An 11986-nucleotide genomic window follows, 5' to 3' on the forward strand; every position below is an offset into this window, starting at 1 on the left:
AAGTTGGGCTGAACACCAGCACACTTGATCCTGGGTTGCATAGTATAGCTTACAGCAATGCTTTTTTCACGTGTCTTTCCTTAATTTTCTCCACAAATCCATCAGATCACGTTAATCCATGATGCTTCAAACATAAGAAAAATATGCAGTATGTCTTCCAATGTTGGATTCCAAGTGAGTTGAAAATCCAGAGCCTTTAAAAGCTCTCCACAGTCTACACACTAATGAGTGAAAAAATGAGATGATATGACATAAAACAAAATAAGATTTAAAATTTTTATCTTCATTAGATAGAAATCATGGCAGTTTCTGGACCTTGTAGCTAGCTACCTTAATATATATATTTTAAGTGTCTATTACATATTTTTAAATTTATATTACAGGTTCTGCGGCACAACCTGTAATACCAGCAACTCACGAGGCTCGCAAGTTCAAGAGCAGCCACAGCAACATAGCAAGGCCCTAATCAACTTAGCGAGACTCTGTCTCAAAATGAAAAATGAAAAGGGATGAGGATGTGAAACAATGGTAAATTGCCCCTGGTTTAAAGTCCCAGGACTCTCCCATAAAAACTTGTATTGTCTATTTAACTAGCACAAAATGAGACCAAAGAGTGTTGACATGTTTTTTACAAAAAAATTAATGTAACCTCTTTTTTTATTTACCCTCACTTTCCTTTTATTATCCTAATGTTGTCTTCTAAGGATTCTCCTGGCCTTCCATACAAGCATGCCAGACAAAGAATGTGAGTAGCCCAAGATTCTGTAGTGGCTCTTTGCAAGGGAGAGGAAGTCACAGTAACTGCCACACTGAATTCACTTACATAAAAAGAGAGAAAGGATCCTCAGTGCCTCTTACAAAACAAAGAGCCTGATGGCAGGATGTCCACATGACCCAGGGAGCTGTCCACAAGAAATTATGGCTGAAAGAATAACAACCAAAGTATAGAACAGGGAAATTTCATGGGGAGCTGGGTCTTCCACCTCTTGAGTGTTGCTTCCATTGTTCAAAGTACATTTTTCAAAGAATCAGGTCACAGAAAAGAAGAGTCCTGCTTCTAGAAGTTGGAAGAAAGTAATATTGATGAGTATAAGAATGGAAAAACCAAAGCTTGTCCATGAAAGAATGTCTACAATGAAGACATGTACTTTGACATGTACTAGGTATGGAACTGTGGATCATCTTCTACTCTCTCTCAAAATCTGTTTCCTGATTTTCTACATGAGGATAACAGACTGCCCATGCTCTGGTCCTTACTTTTTTTGCATCTTGAGTTACAGTCCCACCTGGCCCATCCCAGCCCAAAGACAGTAGGATTCAAGGAGAAACTAAAAGAGATCCTTGAACTCATTACTCACTACAGGGTACACTCAAGGAATGTCACCCTACTCTTTAGCTATGAAAGAGCTCTTTAGTGCTAAGGTTGTGACTCAGTGGTAGTGGGATCACCTAGCATGTGTGAGGCACAAGGATTGATCCTCAGCACCACGTAAAAATAAAAGAATAAAATAAAAGTTTTGCATGTATCTATGACTAAAAGAAAAGCTTTTTTAAAAAATATTTTTTGGGGGGCTGGTGATGTGGCAGTAGTGCGCTCACCTAGCATGCGTGCGGCCCGAGTTCAATCCTCAGCACCACATACAAACAAAGATGTTGTGTCTGCCGAGAACTAAAAAAGAAATAAATGTTAAAAAAATTCTCTCTCTCTCTCTCTCTCTTTAAAAAATTAAAAAAATAAAAAAATATTTTTTAGTTGTTGATGGACCTTTATTTCATTCATTTATTTATATGTGGTGCTGAGAATTAAACCCAGTGTCTCACACATGATAGGCAAGCATTCTACTACTGAGCCACCACCGCAGCCCAATAAAAGCTTTTGAATCTCTTTCTTTCATCCTTAAAAGTAGTAAAAGTTTACTACTCAGATCAACTTCTATGGGTCCAGAATATCTACACTTACTTGCTTAGCCTACATGTCTCTTTCTTCCATATCCATGGATATTAACTGTACATGTAATATACAATTATTATATACATACTATTATATTCACACTATTAAATACACACTATGGCCTACTATGATGTGAAACATAATATATAACCTATCAATAATTTTTAATCAACATTAAGAACAATAAGAGTGGTGTTGTGGCTCAGGGGTACAGCACTTGCCTAGAACGTTTGAGCCCCTACATATGATCCTCAGAACCACATAAAAATAACAAAACTATTGTGTCCATCTAAAATATAAATATTAAAAAAAGATAGAACAATAAGATAATTACTTGAAAACAATAGTCTGGTGAAAATGGGCCTACCATGTGCCTCTTGCAAGGTTTCACCTGTCCAGAATGAGCAATTTAGCTTCTATTACACCTTTCCTGTCACCTTCTCCACCCAATCAACTCTCTTGTCATTTTCCCCACCCAATCCCACCTTCTCCTTGGGAGTCTGACCGCCATATTGGCTACCTCATACTTTAAAATGGCCAGTTTTGTGACATCATTCTCCCACCAAACCTACTGCCACCTGCTAGAATCTTTGGCTGCCATGCAGTTGTAAACAAATTTGGATCATCGCAAGTGACCAGTGACCAGTAACCAGTCATCAGTGTGGCCAATGGTCAGTAAACAGTGACCAATGAACTCCATACTGGGAAATATGCATTCTCTAGTTTCACCCATCCTCACATCCTCTGGGGTGGTCTCCACATCCTTTGTACCTACAATTGATGAGACCTCTTCTCTGACCATGTCAGGTGAGGAAAGAAACTTTTTAAAGTTTTTCATTAGACTTTTCCCTGCCTAAATTTACTAATGGAGTCAGAAGAGCATGGAATAATAGGGGAAAGGTTGGAACTAGAAATCTGGATATCTAATTTCACTTTTGACTTTAACATGTACTAGGTATGGAACTGTGGATCATCTTCTACTCTCTCAAAAAATCTGTTTCCTGTTTTGCTACATGAGGATAACAGACTGCCCATGCTCTGGTCCCTTACTTTTCTTGCAACTTAAGGGGCATGTTTATAGAGCATGAAATCAGATTTCATGGTTGTGTTTGTTTCAACTGAAAGAGACAAATCCTAGGCAGGGTAGAAACCAAGAGGTTTCCTCTGTAACAGTCTCCCTCCACCAAGATTTCCACTTTGGTATTGCTAATTTAGTGCTGCTCATAAAAGGGATATTCACATATTTCGGAGTTTTCTGTTTAAACTAGGTGAAAAGAGAAAGAGGGAGGGGGAGCAGGAGGACAGGGCTGTAAGGAGGCAGATGTTCTTGGGGAAGCAAGTTTGTGACTGTTTAAGCACACGGCAAAAGGAACTCAGCGGAGGAAGAAAATATAAAAATAAGGGAGAAGAAAATGTCAGAATAGAAGAAATGATGAGCATGATGTTCTCAAGAAAAAGGAGGTTGGTTGGGATGGATGTGGAAGAAAAGCAAAGATTTTATTTAAACCAACAGACAGCATAGAGTGAAATCTTCCCAAAGGCTGGTTAAGACAATGTTTAGATTAACGGACTAGCAAGGAAACTAAGACTTGAATTAGGGTATCACTGGGGTAAGCAGGTTATCAGAAAAGTCACACTTGGCTGTTACAGTTTTTCTATGACCTCTTTGAACACAGATGATGTTGACAGTTAGAACATGAACATGTTAGAAGTATGTTTTAGAAATGACTCTTCCTACAAACATGCCAAGGAAAATGGTTCTAGACAGAGCTAGGGAAATAGCAATTTCCATGTCCTAGTTTGTTCTGATTTTTAAACTACAGGGATTTCTAAAAAGAAAGAACTATATAAGAATAAAAATGCAAGCTCGCATCTCTAATTCCAAGTTTGTTTAAAAAACTATGTGAAGACTTTTTGTTTTGTCTACGTTTCAAATAATTGTTTGGGCCTGGGTGTAGGGTACCTCAAACATTTTTGTTTTAATTTTGTTTTCATATAAAGGGAGAAGAAAATGTCAGAATAAAAAATAAAAATTGTTTTTATTTTGTTATTTTATTATAGTGGTGATGGTTTTCTCAAACTATAGGGACAAGATTTTCCTCTAAAGTTGATTACAAACTAGGCTTCTATGATTTTGTTCAAACATTTTTTTCTGCTTTTTTATAACCAAAAGGATTATCAGAAAATGTGTTTCTATTAATTGAAACATTTACCTAGTGGGATTAATGTCTTTTATTTGGTGTGGGTAATCCTTAGAGGAAGATAAACAAGCACAGTCATGAAATTACTTTACACTTATTGTTTTTTTCCTCTAGTATGTACAAAATTTCTTGCTTCCTTCCTTCTGTCCTCCTTCCCTTCTTCTTTCCCTCACTTCCTCCATTTCTCTGTTTCCCTCCATGCCTTGCTCTTTGTTCCTTCCTTCCTTCCTTCCTTCCTTCCTCTCATTCATTCTTTCTTTCTTCCTTTCTTCTCTTCTTTCCAGTTCTGAGGATTGAACTCAGGGTCTAATGCATGCTAGGCAAGCATGCTACCACAAGCTATATCTCCCGGACATTTTATTTGGTTTCTCAGATAGGATCTTGCTGAATTGCCCAGAGTGACTTTCAATTCCTGGTTTCCTGCAATCCCACTGCCTCAGGCTCCCAAGTGCTGGGACCAGAGGCTCACCACACCATGCCCAGATTCATAGTGGGTTTTTCTTTCAGTTTTCGCTTTTCCATGTGGCTACCCATCTGTTCACTTTTACCTAATTTTGAGGCTTATTATAAACTTTTTTTATAATAAGAATATAGATTCTCTGTCTATATGTACTGGTGGAAAATTCATTCAAAATCACGTCCAATTGTGACCTATGCTTTCATTAACAATATTCACTAAAATCAAAGAGAAACATTCACTTTCATAATACTGTATGCATGATAACAGAACTTCATTTCTTAGCAAATTTGCTATGCAGTCCTTTTTGCTATATATCCACAAGTTCTTACTAACTAGTCATTCCTTTTAGTTCTGTGCTGTTTTTTATTTATACTTCTATCTTTCCAGAACATAGTGTATCTCCCTCCATATGAAACTTTTTGTAACATTTATTTATTAGTTGTAGTTCTACACAGTACCTTTATTTCTGTTAAGGTCTGTAAACAAGCCAAAATAACACCTGGTATTTATTTCATTTATTTTTACATGGTGCTGAGGATTGAATCCAGGGCCTCGCCTGCTAGACAAGTGCTCAAATGCTGAGCCACAACTCCAGCCCCCATATGAATCTTATGTAATATGTCACTTATCTTCATGGATGAATTATCACTATTGTTATTGTTATAACCACACGAAAGATGAGTAACCTGAAGCTCAGAAAGTTTCAGTTTCTTTCAAGAAGCATTTCTTGAGAAACTTACTTTCAGGTAGTCATTTTCATATAGGATCAGCAGATAGGCTTGTAGAAGGTAAAGAATGATGCTTAAATTATCATTTGGATGGAAAACTGAACTCTAGGAAATGCTTTGTGAACTGACAAGCAAAAGGAGATACTGAAGACCACAATGGTGATACGAAAACAGTTTTCTATGAACAGGGAAAAAACAAACTTCTGTTTCTCCAGACTTCTGGACTTTGGAACAAGAGTGTGGACAGGGAGTAGGTTTCCATAATCTGTTGCTGATTTTGAACAAGTGAATCTCACTTCCCTGACCCTTGCTGTACTCATTTGCTAACTGGTAATGTTGGGGTTTTCTCTGAGTTCGAAAATACTTCAGTTCTAGGGCAAATTCAGGAGTCAATACTAGTGCAGGCTCAAAGGAAAGGTAGGACAGGTAGAAGGATGCTTCTACTTGGGAAGCAGACCACTTGGGACTTCTGTGCCCAATTTGAGAGAAAAGGCAGGTAATCAGAAGAGTACTTGCAAGCATCCTAAATGGAGTGATTTGGGGTCTCTCAATGATAATATTGAAATCAGGGCCCTCCTGATTACTACAACATTAAGATGTCATTGTTTCTTGACTATTGTAAGAATCTGTCTCATCAATATTTTCACCACCCTCTTCTTCCTACAGAAAATTTCCAGAATTCTTCTTTACATGGAAATGCTGATTCTCTGCAGCTCTCTCTTCCTGTGGTGACCAATGCAGCTTCCCTGACAGGAAGTGTCTGCAACTTCTCCAGAGCCTCTGTTCCAGCTGCCACTTCAGCATGGTTACTGCCCTCAACCTGTGGCACCCCCTTCCAGCCACTCATGGGCAGTGCCTACCTTTATCAACATGCTAGCACAGCCATGGTGTCTGGGGTTACTGGCCAGAACCAGACTCCCATGGCACCTGCCCCCTATCCAAGTATCTCTGAGTGGTATATCCCAGGAAGTGCTGAAAAGAGCTCATCTTCATTCAGGGACTTTAATCTGACTGTCACTGACCAGAATACAGCAGATTCTTCCCTATCTATGACATCCCAGTATGACAAAACTTCCGAAGCCAATGTCATGATCCCTGGGTATCCACTACTATCTGGTAGGCTCGTCCAGGTGACACTACCTCAGATTCCAAATCAAGGACATTGCCTCTCTCTACGCCACCAAGAAGGAAGCCAGGTCTACTACTATGATCAAAGCTCTCTGGGGACTCTGCTCTCTGGAGAATATTGGCCCTGCCTGCAATCCTATGACTCTGTGCCATATGCAGGAATAAGTCCCACTGCCCCTCAACCAGAAATGGTGACAGTGCTGAAGGAAGTTCAGCCCACAAATGCCCTACCATCAGTCCCTACACCTGTGACCTACTACTCTGTGTCCACTCAGAGTATAGAAGGAACAAATTTTCAAGGTGAGTACAAACAGCAAAAAGGGGAAGGAATAAGATTACCATTCGAATGGAGGGTCCAGTATTCAGCTGGTAACTGTGCGTTCACACATCCCTAGAATTCAAGTGCTGAGATTTTAACCACAATCTTGTTCAGCAGTCCCCATTTTCAGACTCTGTAAGAGAAGCATGCAGCACAGCATAATGGCCACCCATGCATTTAAGAGACCTCTAGGAGCACACGGAAGGAAGCGGCTGTTCACTATTTTTGCACTCAGTCCAGCTACACAACCACACTATAAATATATTTCCCTAATTTTACTTTGGTTTAGAAAAATACATCAACACATATCAGGGTGTGACAGTTTACTTGTTCCTTAATTGACTGCAGGATTTAACCTGTATATGTAGAGATGCTGTCCAAAGCAGGAGTCCAAAACCCCCGACCATTCACATTGATCTCATGAGCATCAGCTCCACCCTCTCCTAGTTCATGGTGTTAAGTGTTCTTACATTCTGGGGAGAGTGGAGAGAATTGAGAGGCCCCTATATGAGAACAAGAGACTTCATGAATGAGTTTTTCTGTGTTTCCCACAGAGGAGACAAGTGCTCTACCGGAAACCCATGCTGCCATGGTGATGAACCAGCCCCAAAGTAAGACTTCAAGGGATCACCTGTAACTAATATGCAACTCTTAACAGATATCTGTCAGTGGTCCTTAAAAAGAGCTAATAGAAATGCTTTCTCCACAGTTGGTGGTTTCCCTGAATAGTGTGTAGCTGGGAAGGGGGAGCATCCTACTTACCATCGTCCTTGATTCCTTTGCAGGGATGGAAACTTCCCTAGGGATGGAGGCTTCCTTGGGATTGCAACCTCCAAGTCAGACATTTTGTCTGCCACAGCCTCCAGAATTCTCATACATCTGCAATAACAGAAAAAGCCAAATAATTGAGAAAAACTCACAAACTGAACTTGGGGACATTTCCACAATCACTCCAGTCCAGAGTTCCACTGATTTCTTGGCATTGCCCCCAAATCAAAGCCAGAAACAAACAGAGATTAAGAATTTGTGTGAGATTAACACCATGCTCACAGAGCCGCTGGAGGCCTACCAAATTGCCATGGAGAACCAGGATCCTCCACTACTCCCTTTAGACATCCCTGAAATCCACCAGCTTCTGGCCTCCGTTGGTCCTCTGGACCAAGAGGAGAAGCCACATTCTGAAAATACCCTTCTAGAAAGGAATAGCCTGAGTCGTGAAGACCAAGGCACACTTGAAAATGGGATTGAATTTAGCAGTTGTTTTGGAGACCTCACTGCACTGCTGGGGGATATTCAACTTCCTGAGCTTTTCGATTCCTTGAAAGACCTTGACCAACCTGAAAGTCCCACAATAACAAATTCCAATGACACCAGATCCATCATGGTGAATCAGGGGCAGGAAATCACAAGTGCCTTAAAGGGTCCTAGTGATCCAGTGAGGAACAAAAAACATAAAGCCTCAGAGTCTCCTCATGGAACTCCTCAGGCCAAAATGCAGCTAAGGGACCTAGAGGGTGCATTAGGAGGAGAAGTTGCTCACAGGGATACAGACAGCAGTAGGGCCAATGTGCACACAGCCAAGCACTCTAACAGCAAAGCTCAGGAAGCTGCATCCAGCAGAAACAGCAAGGCTAAGGGCCATGGGCAGGAAAAGACCAAGAGAACCAGGGAAAAAAATTCCAAGAAAGCCGAGGAGAGGAAGCATCCAGGCAACAGAGTCCAGGAGGAAGAGAAGCCAACTGTGTCCAAACTAAAGCGGAAGAGGAACCAACCTGAGCTTTGTCAAGAGTCCTTTAAAAAGCCTCGGAGCTGTCTCGGCATGCACATGGTGGAGTCGGTGCAGGTTTTCCATGCACTGGGGAAGAAGAATGATAAGAAAACTGGGCTCTCGCCATTTTGATGATGTTAGTTCTGCCTATCCATGAGCAGGGTATGTTTTTCCATCTTCTAAGGTCTTCTTCTATGTCTTTCTTTAGGGTTCTGTAATTTTCATTGTATAAATCTTTCACCTCTTTTGTTATGTTTATTCCCAAGTATTTTATTTTTTGGGGGGATATTGTGAATGGAGTAGTTGTCCTCATTTCCGTTTCAGAGGATTTGTCGCTCATATACAGGAATGCCTTTGATTTATGCGTGTTGATCTTATATCCTGCCACTTTGCTGAATTCATTTAAGTTCTCTATAAGTTCAATGCAATGCCAATCAAAATCCCAACAGCATATCTTGTAGAAATAGATAAAAGAATCATGAAATTCATATGGAATAATAAAAGACCCAGAATAGCAAAAACAATACTAAGCAGGAAGTGTGAATCAGGCGGTATAGCGATACCAGACTTCAAACTATACTACAGAGCAATAGTAACAAAAACAGCATGGTACTGGTACCAAAACAGGCGGGTGGACCAATGGTACAGAATAGAGGACACAGTAACCAATCCACAAAACTACAACTATCTTATTTTTGATAAAGGGGCTAAAAGCATGCAATGGAGGAAGGATAGCATCTTCAACAAATGGTGCTGGGAAAACTGGAAATCCATTTGCACCAAAATGAATCTGAATCCCTATCTCTCGCCGTGCACAAAAGTTAACTCAAAATGGATCAAGGAGCTTGATATTAAATCAGAGACACGGCATCTGATAGAAGAAAAAGTTGGTTATGATCTACACGCTGTGGGATCGGGCTCCAAATTCCTCAATAGGACACCCATAGCGCTAGAGTTAACAAATAGAATCAACAAATGGGACTTACTCAAACTAAAAAGTTTTTTCTCAGCAAAAGAAACAATAAGAGAGATAAATAGGGAGCCTACATCCTGGGAACAAATCTTTACTCCACACACTTCAGATAGAGCCCTAATAACCAGAATATACAAAGAACTCAAAAAATTAGACAATAAGATAACAAATAACCCAATCAATAAATGGGCCAAGGACCTGAACAGACACTTCTCAGAGGAGGACATACAATCAATCAACAAGTACATGAAAAAATGCTCACCATCGCTAGCAGTCAGAGAAATGCAAATCAAAACTACCCTAAGATACCATCTCACTCCAGTAAGACTGGCAGCCATTAGGAAGTCAAACAACAATAAGTGCTGGAGAGGATGTGGGGAAAAGGGCACTCTTGTTCATTGCTGGTGGGACTGCAAATTGGTGCAGCCAATTTGGAAAGCAGTATGGAGATTTCTCGGAAAGCTGGGAATGGAACCACCATTTGACCCAGCTATTCCCCTTCTCGGTCTATTCCCTAAAGCCCTAACAAGAGCATGCTACAGGGACACTGCTACATCGATGTTCATAGCAGCTCAATTCACAATAGCAAGACTGTGGAACCAGCCTAGATGCCCTTCAATAGATGAATGGATAAAAAAAATGTGGCATTTATACACTATGGAGTATTACTCTGCATTAAAAAATGACAAAATTATAGAATTTGGAGGGAAATGGATGGCATTAGAGCAGATTATGCTAAGTGAAGCTAGTCAATCTTTAAAAAACAAATACCAAATGACTCCTTTGATATAAGGGGTGTAAACAAGGACAGGGTAGGGACGAAGAGCTTGAGAAGAATATTTACAGTAAACAGGGATGAGAGGTGGGAGGGAAAGGGAGTGAGAAGGGAAATTGCATGGAAATGGAAGGCGATCCTCAGGGTTATACAAAATGTCATATAAGAGGTAAGGAGGGGTAAGTCAAAGAGAATACAAATGGAAGACATGATTTACAGTAGAAGGGGTAGAGAGAAAAGGGGAGGGGAGGGGAGGGGAGGGGAGGGGGGATAGTAGACAATAGGACAGACAGCAGAATACATCAGACACTAGAAAGGCAATATGTCAATCAATGGAAGGGTAACTGATGTGATACAGCAATTTGTATACGGGGTAAAAGTGGGAGTTCATAATCCACTTGAATCAAACCGTGTAATATGATGTATTAAGAACTATGTAATGTTATGAACGACCAATTAAAAAAAAAAAAAAAAAAAAAAAAAAAAGAAAACTGGGCTCTCTTCCTCCCGGGCCCTGGGAAACTCAGGCAGTACCCAAGACCCCCGTCCATGCCCAGCTATGAAACCATGGCTGGTGGTTAAGGGTCCTGAGAAATCACAAGTCAAAGCCCAGAATCCAGATATCAGTGCTGAAGGAGAGGGTCCCGCTCCATCCATTTATGAGCCTCCACCACCTGGGAAGGTCAAATTGGTACCTTTGCCTTTTCTGACCCAGGAGAAACCTCCACCTCCACCCGTAATCAATAGGAGGCCACAGTCTCTGGCCTCACGGAGACCCACTGGGTCTTACCCTGCCCAGCCTGGCCCTGCTAGCTCAGCTCAACCCATGGCAGTCAGCACATCCCAACCAGCTACTGCCAACCCATCTTGGATTTGTCCTGCCAAGCCAGCTCACCCCGTTTTGACTCATGCCATTCAGTCATGTGTGAGCGCTTCTACCCAGCCTAGTGTCCCTTGGTCTGCTGCTTCTGGGCCTGCACCCTACAAAACATCATCTTGTACTTCTCTTCATTGGCAACCCATTCCCAGGGTTGGGACCAAGCCCCAGTCACAACTGCCCAAGCCTCAAAACCAATATCTCCTCCAAGACTTTGCCTTACAACCAATTCCATGGAGTAAACCCAATGTTGCTGGGCAAGTAGTATCAACTCCCATCACCAAACAGCAGAGGCCAGAGAGGGAAGCCATGAAGAAGAAGGCTCAACAAGAGCGTGAGAATGCTGCCAAGTACACTGCTTTGGGGAGAGTGCAGTGTTTCATTGAGAGGGAAAGAGAGATGGAGATTTCTTGCTACTATGGCTACACAATGTAAGAGCTGCTAAGATCAGTGGTGCCACATAGGGACCAAATAGTTTTCCACATGTATATAGATAGAGTGATACACATTTATTTATTCTCAGATGCTCTCAACGTTTAATAAACTTATACAAAGAAATGTAATATTATTCACTAATACATAATAAAGAGGCCTTCTGGTACCACTGAGAATTGTTAGAAAATAAAGAGGCCTTTCGGTACTACAAGGGTACCAAATAGTGTTCTCATATACACATAGATAGATACATGAGAATTTATTCATAGTTGAAAAGGTAGTATAGTTTAATAAAGAAATGCTATAGTATTGATTAGAGGGTAAGTAATAAAGAGGCTTTATATTGCCATTTGAATATCAAATAGTTTTAT

At 40.7% G+C, this 11986-nt stretch overlaps 1 protein-coding gene across 1 annotated transcript; it reads left to right on the forward strand.

Moving 5' to 3' along the window:
• Window positions 1-2661: 2661 nt before the first annotated feature.
• On the forward strand, window positions 2662-11615 carry LOC144249577 (uncharacterized protein C2orf78-like). The gene is made up of 4 exons (XM_077791688.1): window positions 2662-2758; window positions 6007-6768; window positions 7573-8660; window positions 10788-11615. Exons 1-4 carry the CDS (start codon window positions 2662-2664, stop codon window positions 11613-11615), a joined length of 2775 nt encoding a protein of 924 aa, XP_077647814.1.
• Window positions 11616-11986: the final 371 nt, after the last annotated feature.

This window comes from Urocitellus parryii, chromosome 12 (genome assembly GCF_045843805.1).
Source record: "Urocitellus parryii isolate mUroPar1 chromosome 12, mUroPar1.hap1, whole genome shotgun sequence".
NCBI classification, from domain to species: Eukaryota; Metazoa; Chordata; class Mammalia; order Rodentia; family Sciuridae; genus Urocitellus; species Urocitellus parryii.

Coding starts and splice junctions, on each gene's coding strand:
- LOC144249577 (XM_077791688.1), top strand. CDS start 2,662: ATGCATTCTCTAGTTTCACCCATCCTCACATCCTCTGGGGTGGTCTCC. Junction 2,759..6,006: donor CTCTTCTCTGACCATGTCAG/GTGAGGAAAGAA, acceptor TTCTTCCTACAG/AAAATTTCCAGAATTCTTCT. Junction 8,661..10,787: donor CACTGGGGAAGAAGAATGAT/AAGAAAACTGGG, acceptor AAAAAAAAAAAA/AAGAAAACTGGGCTCTCTTC.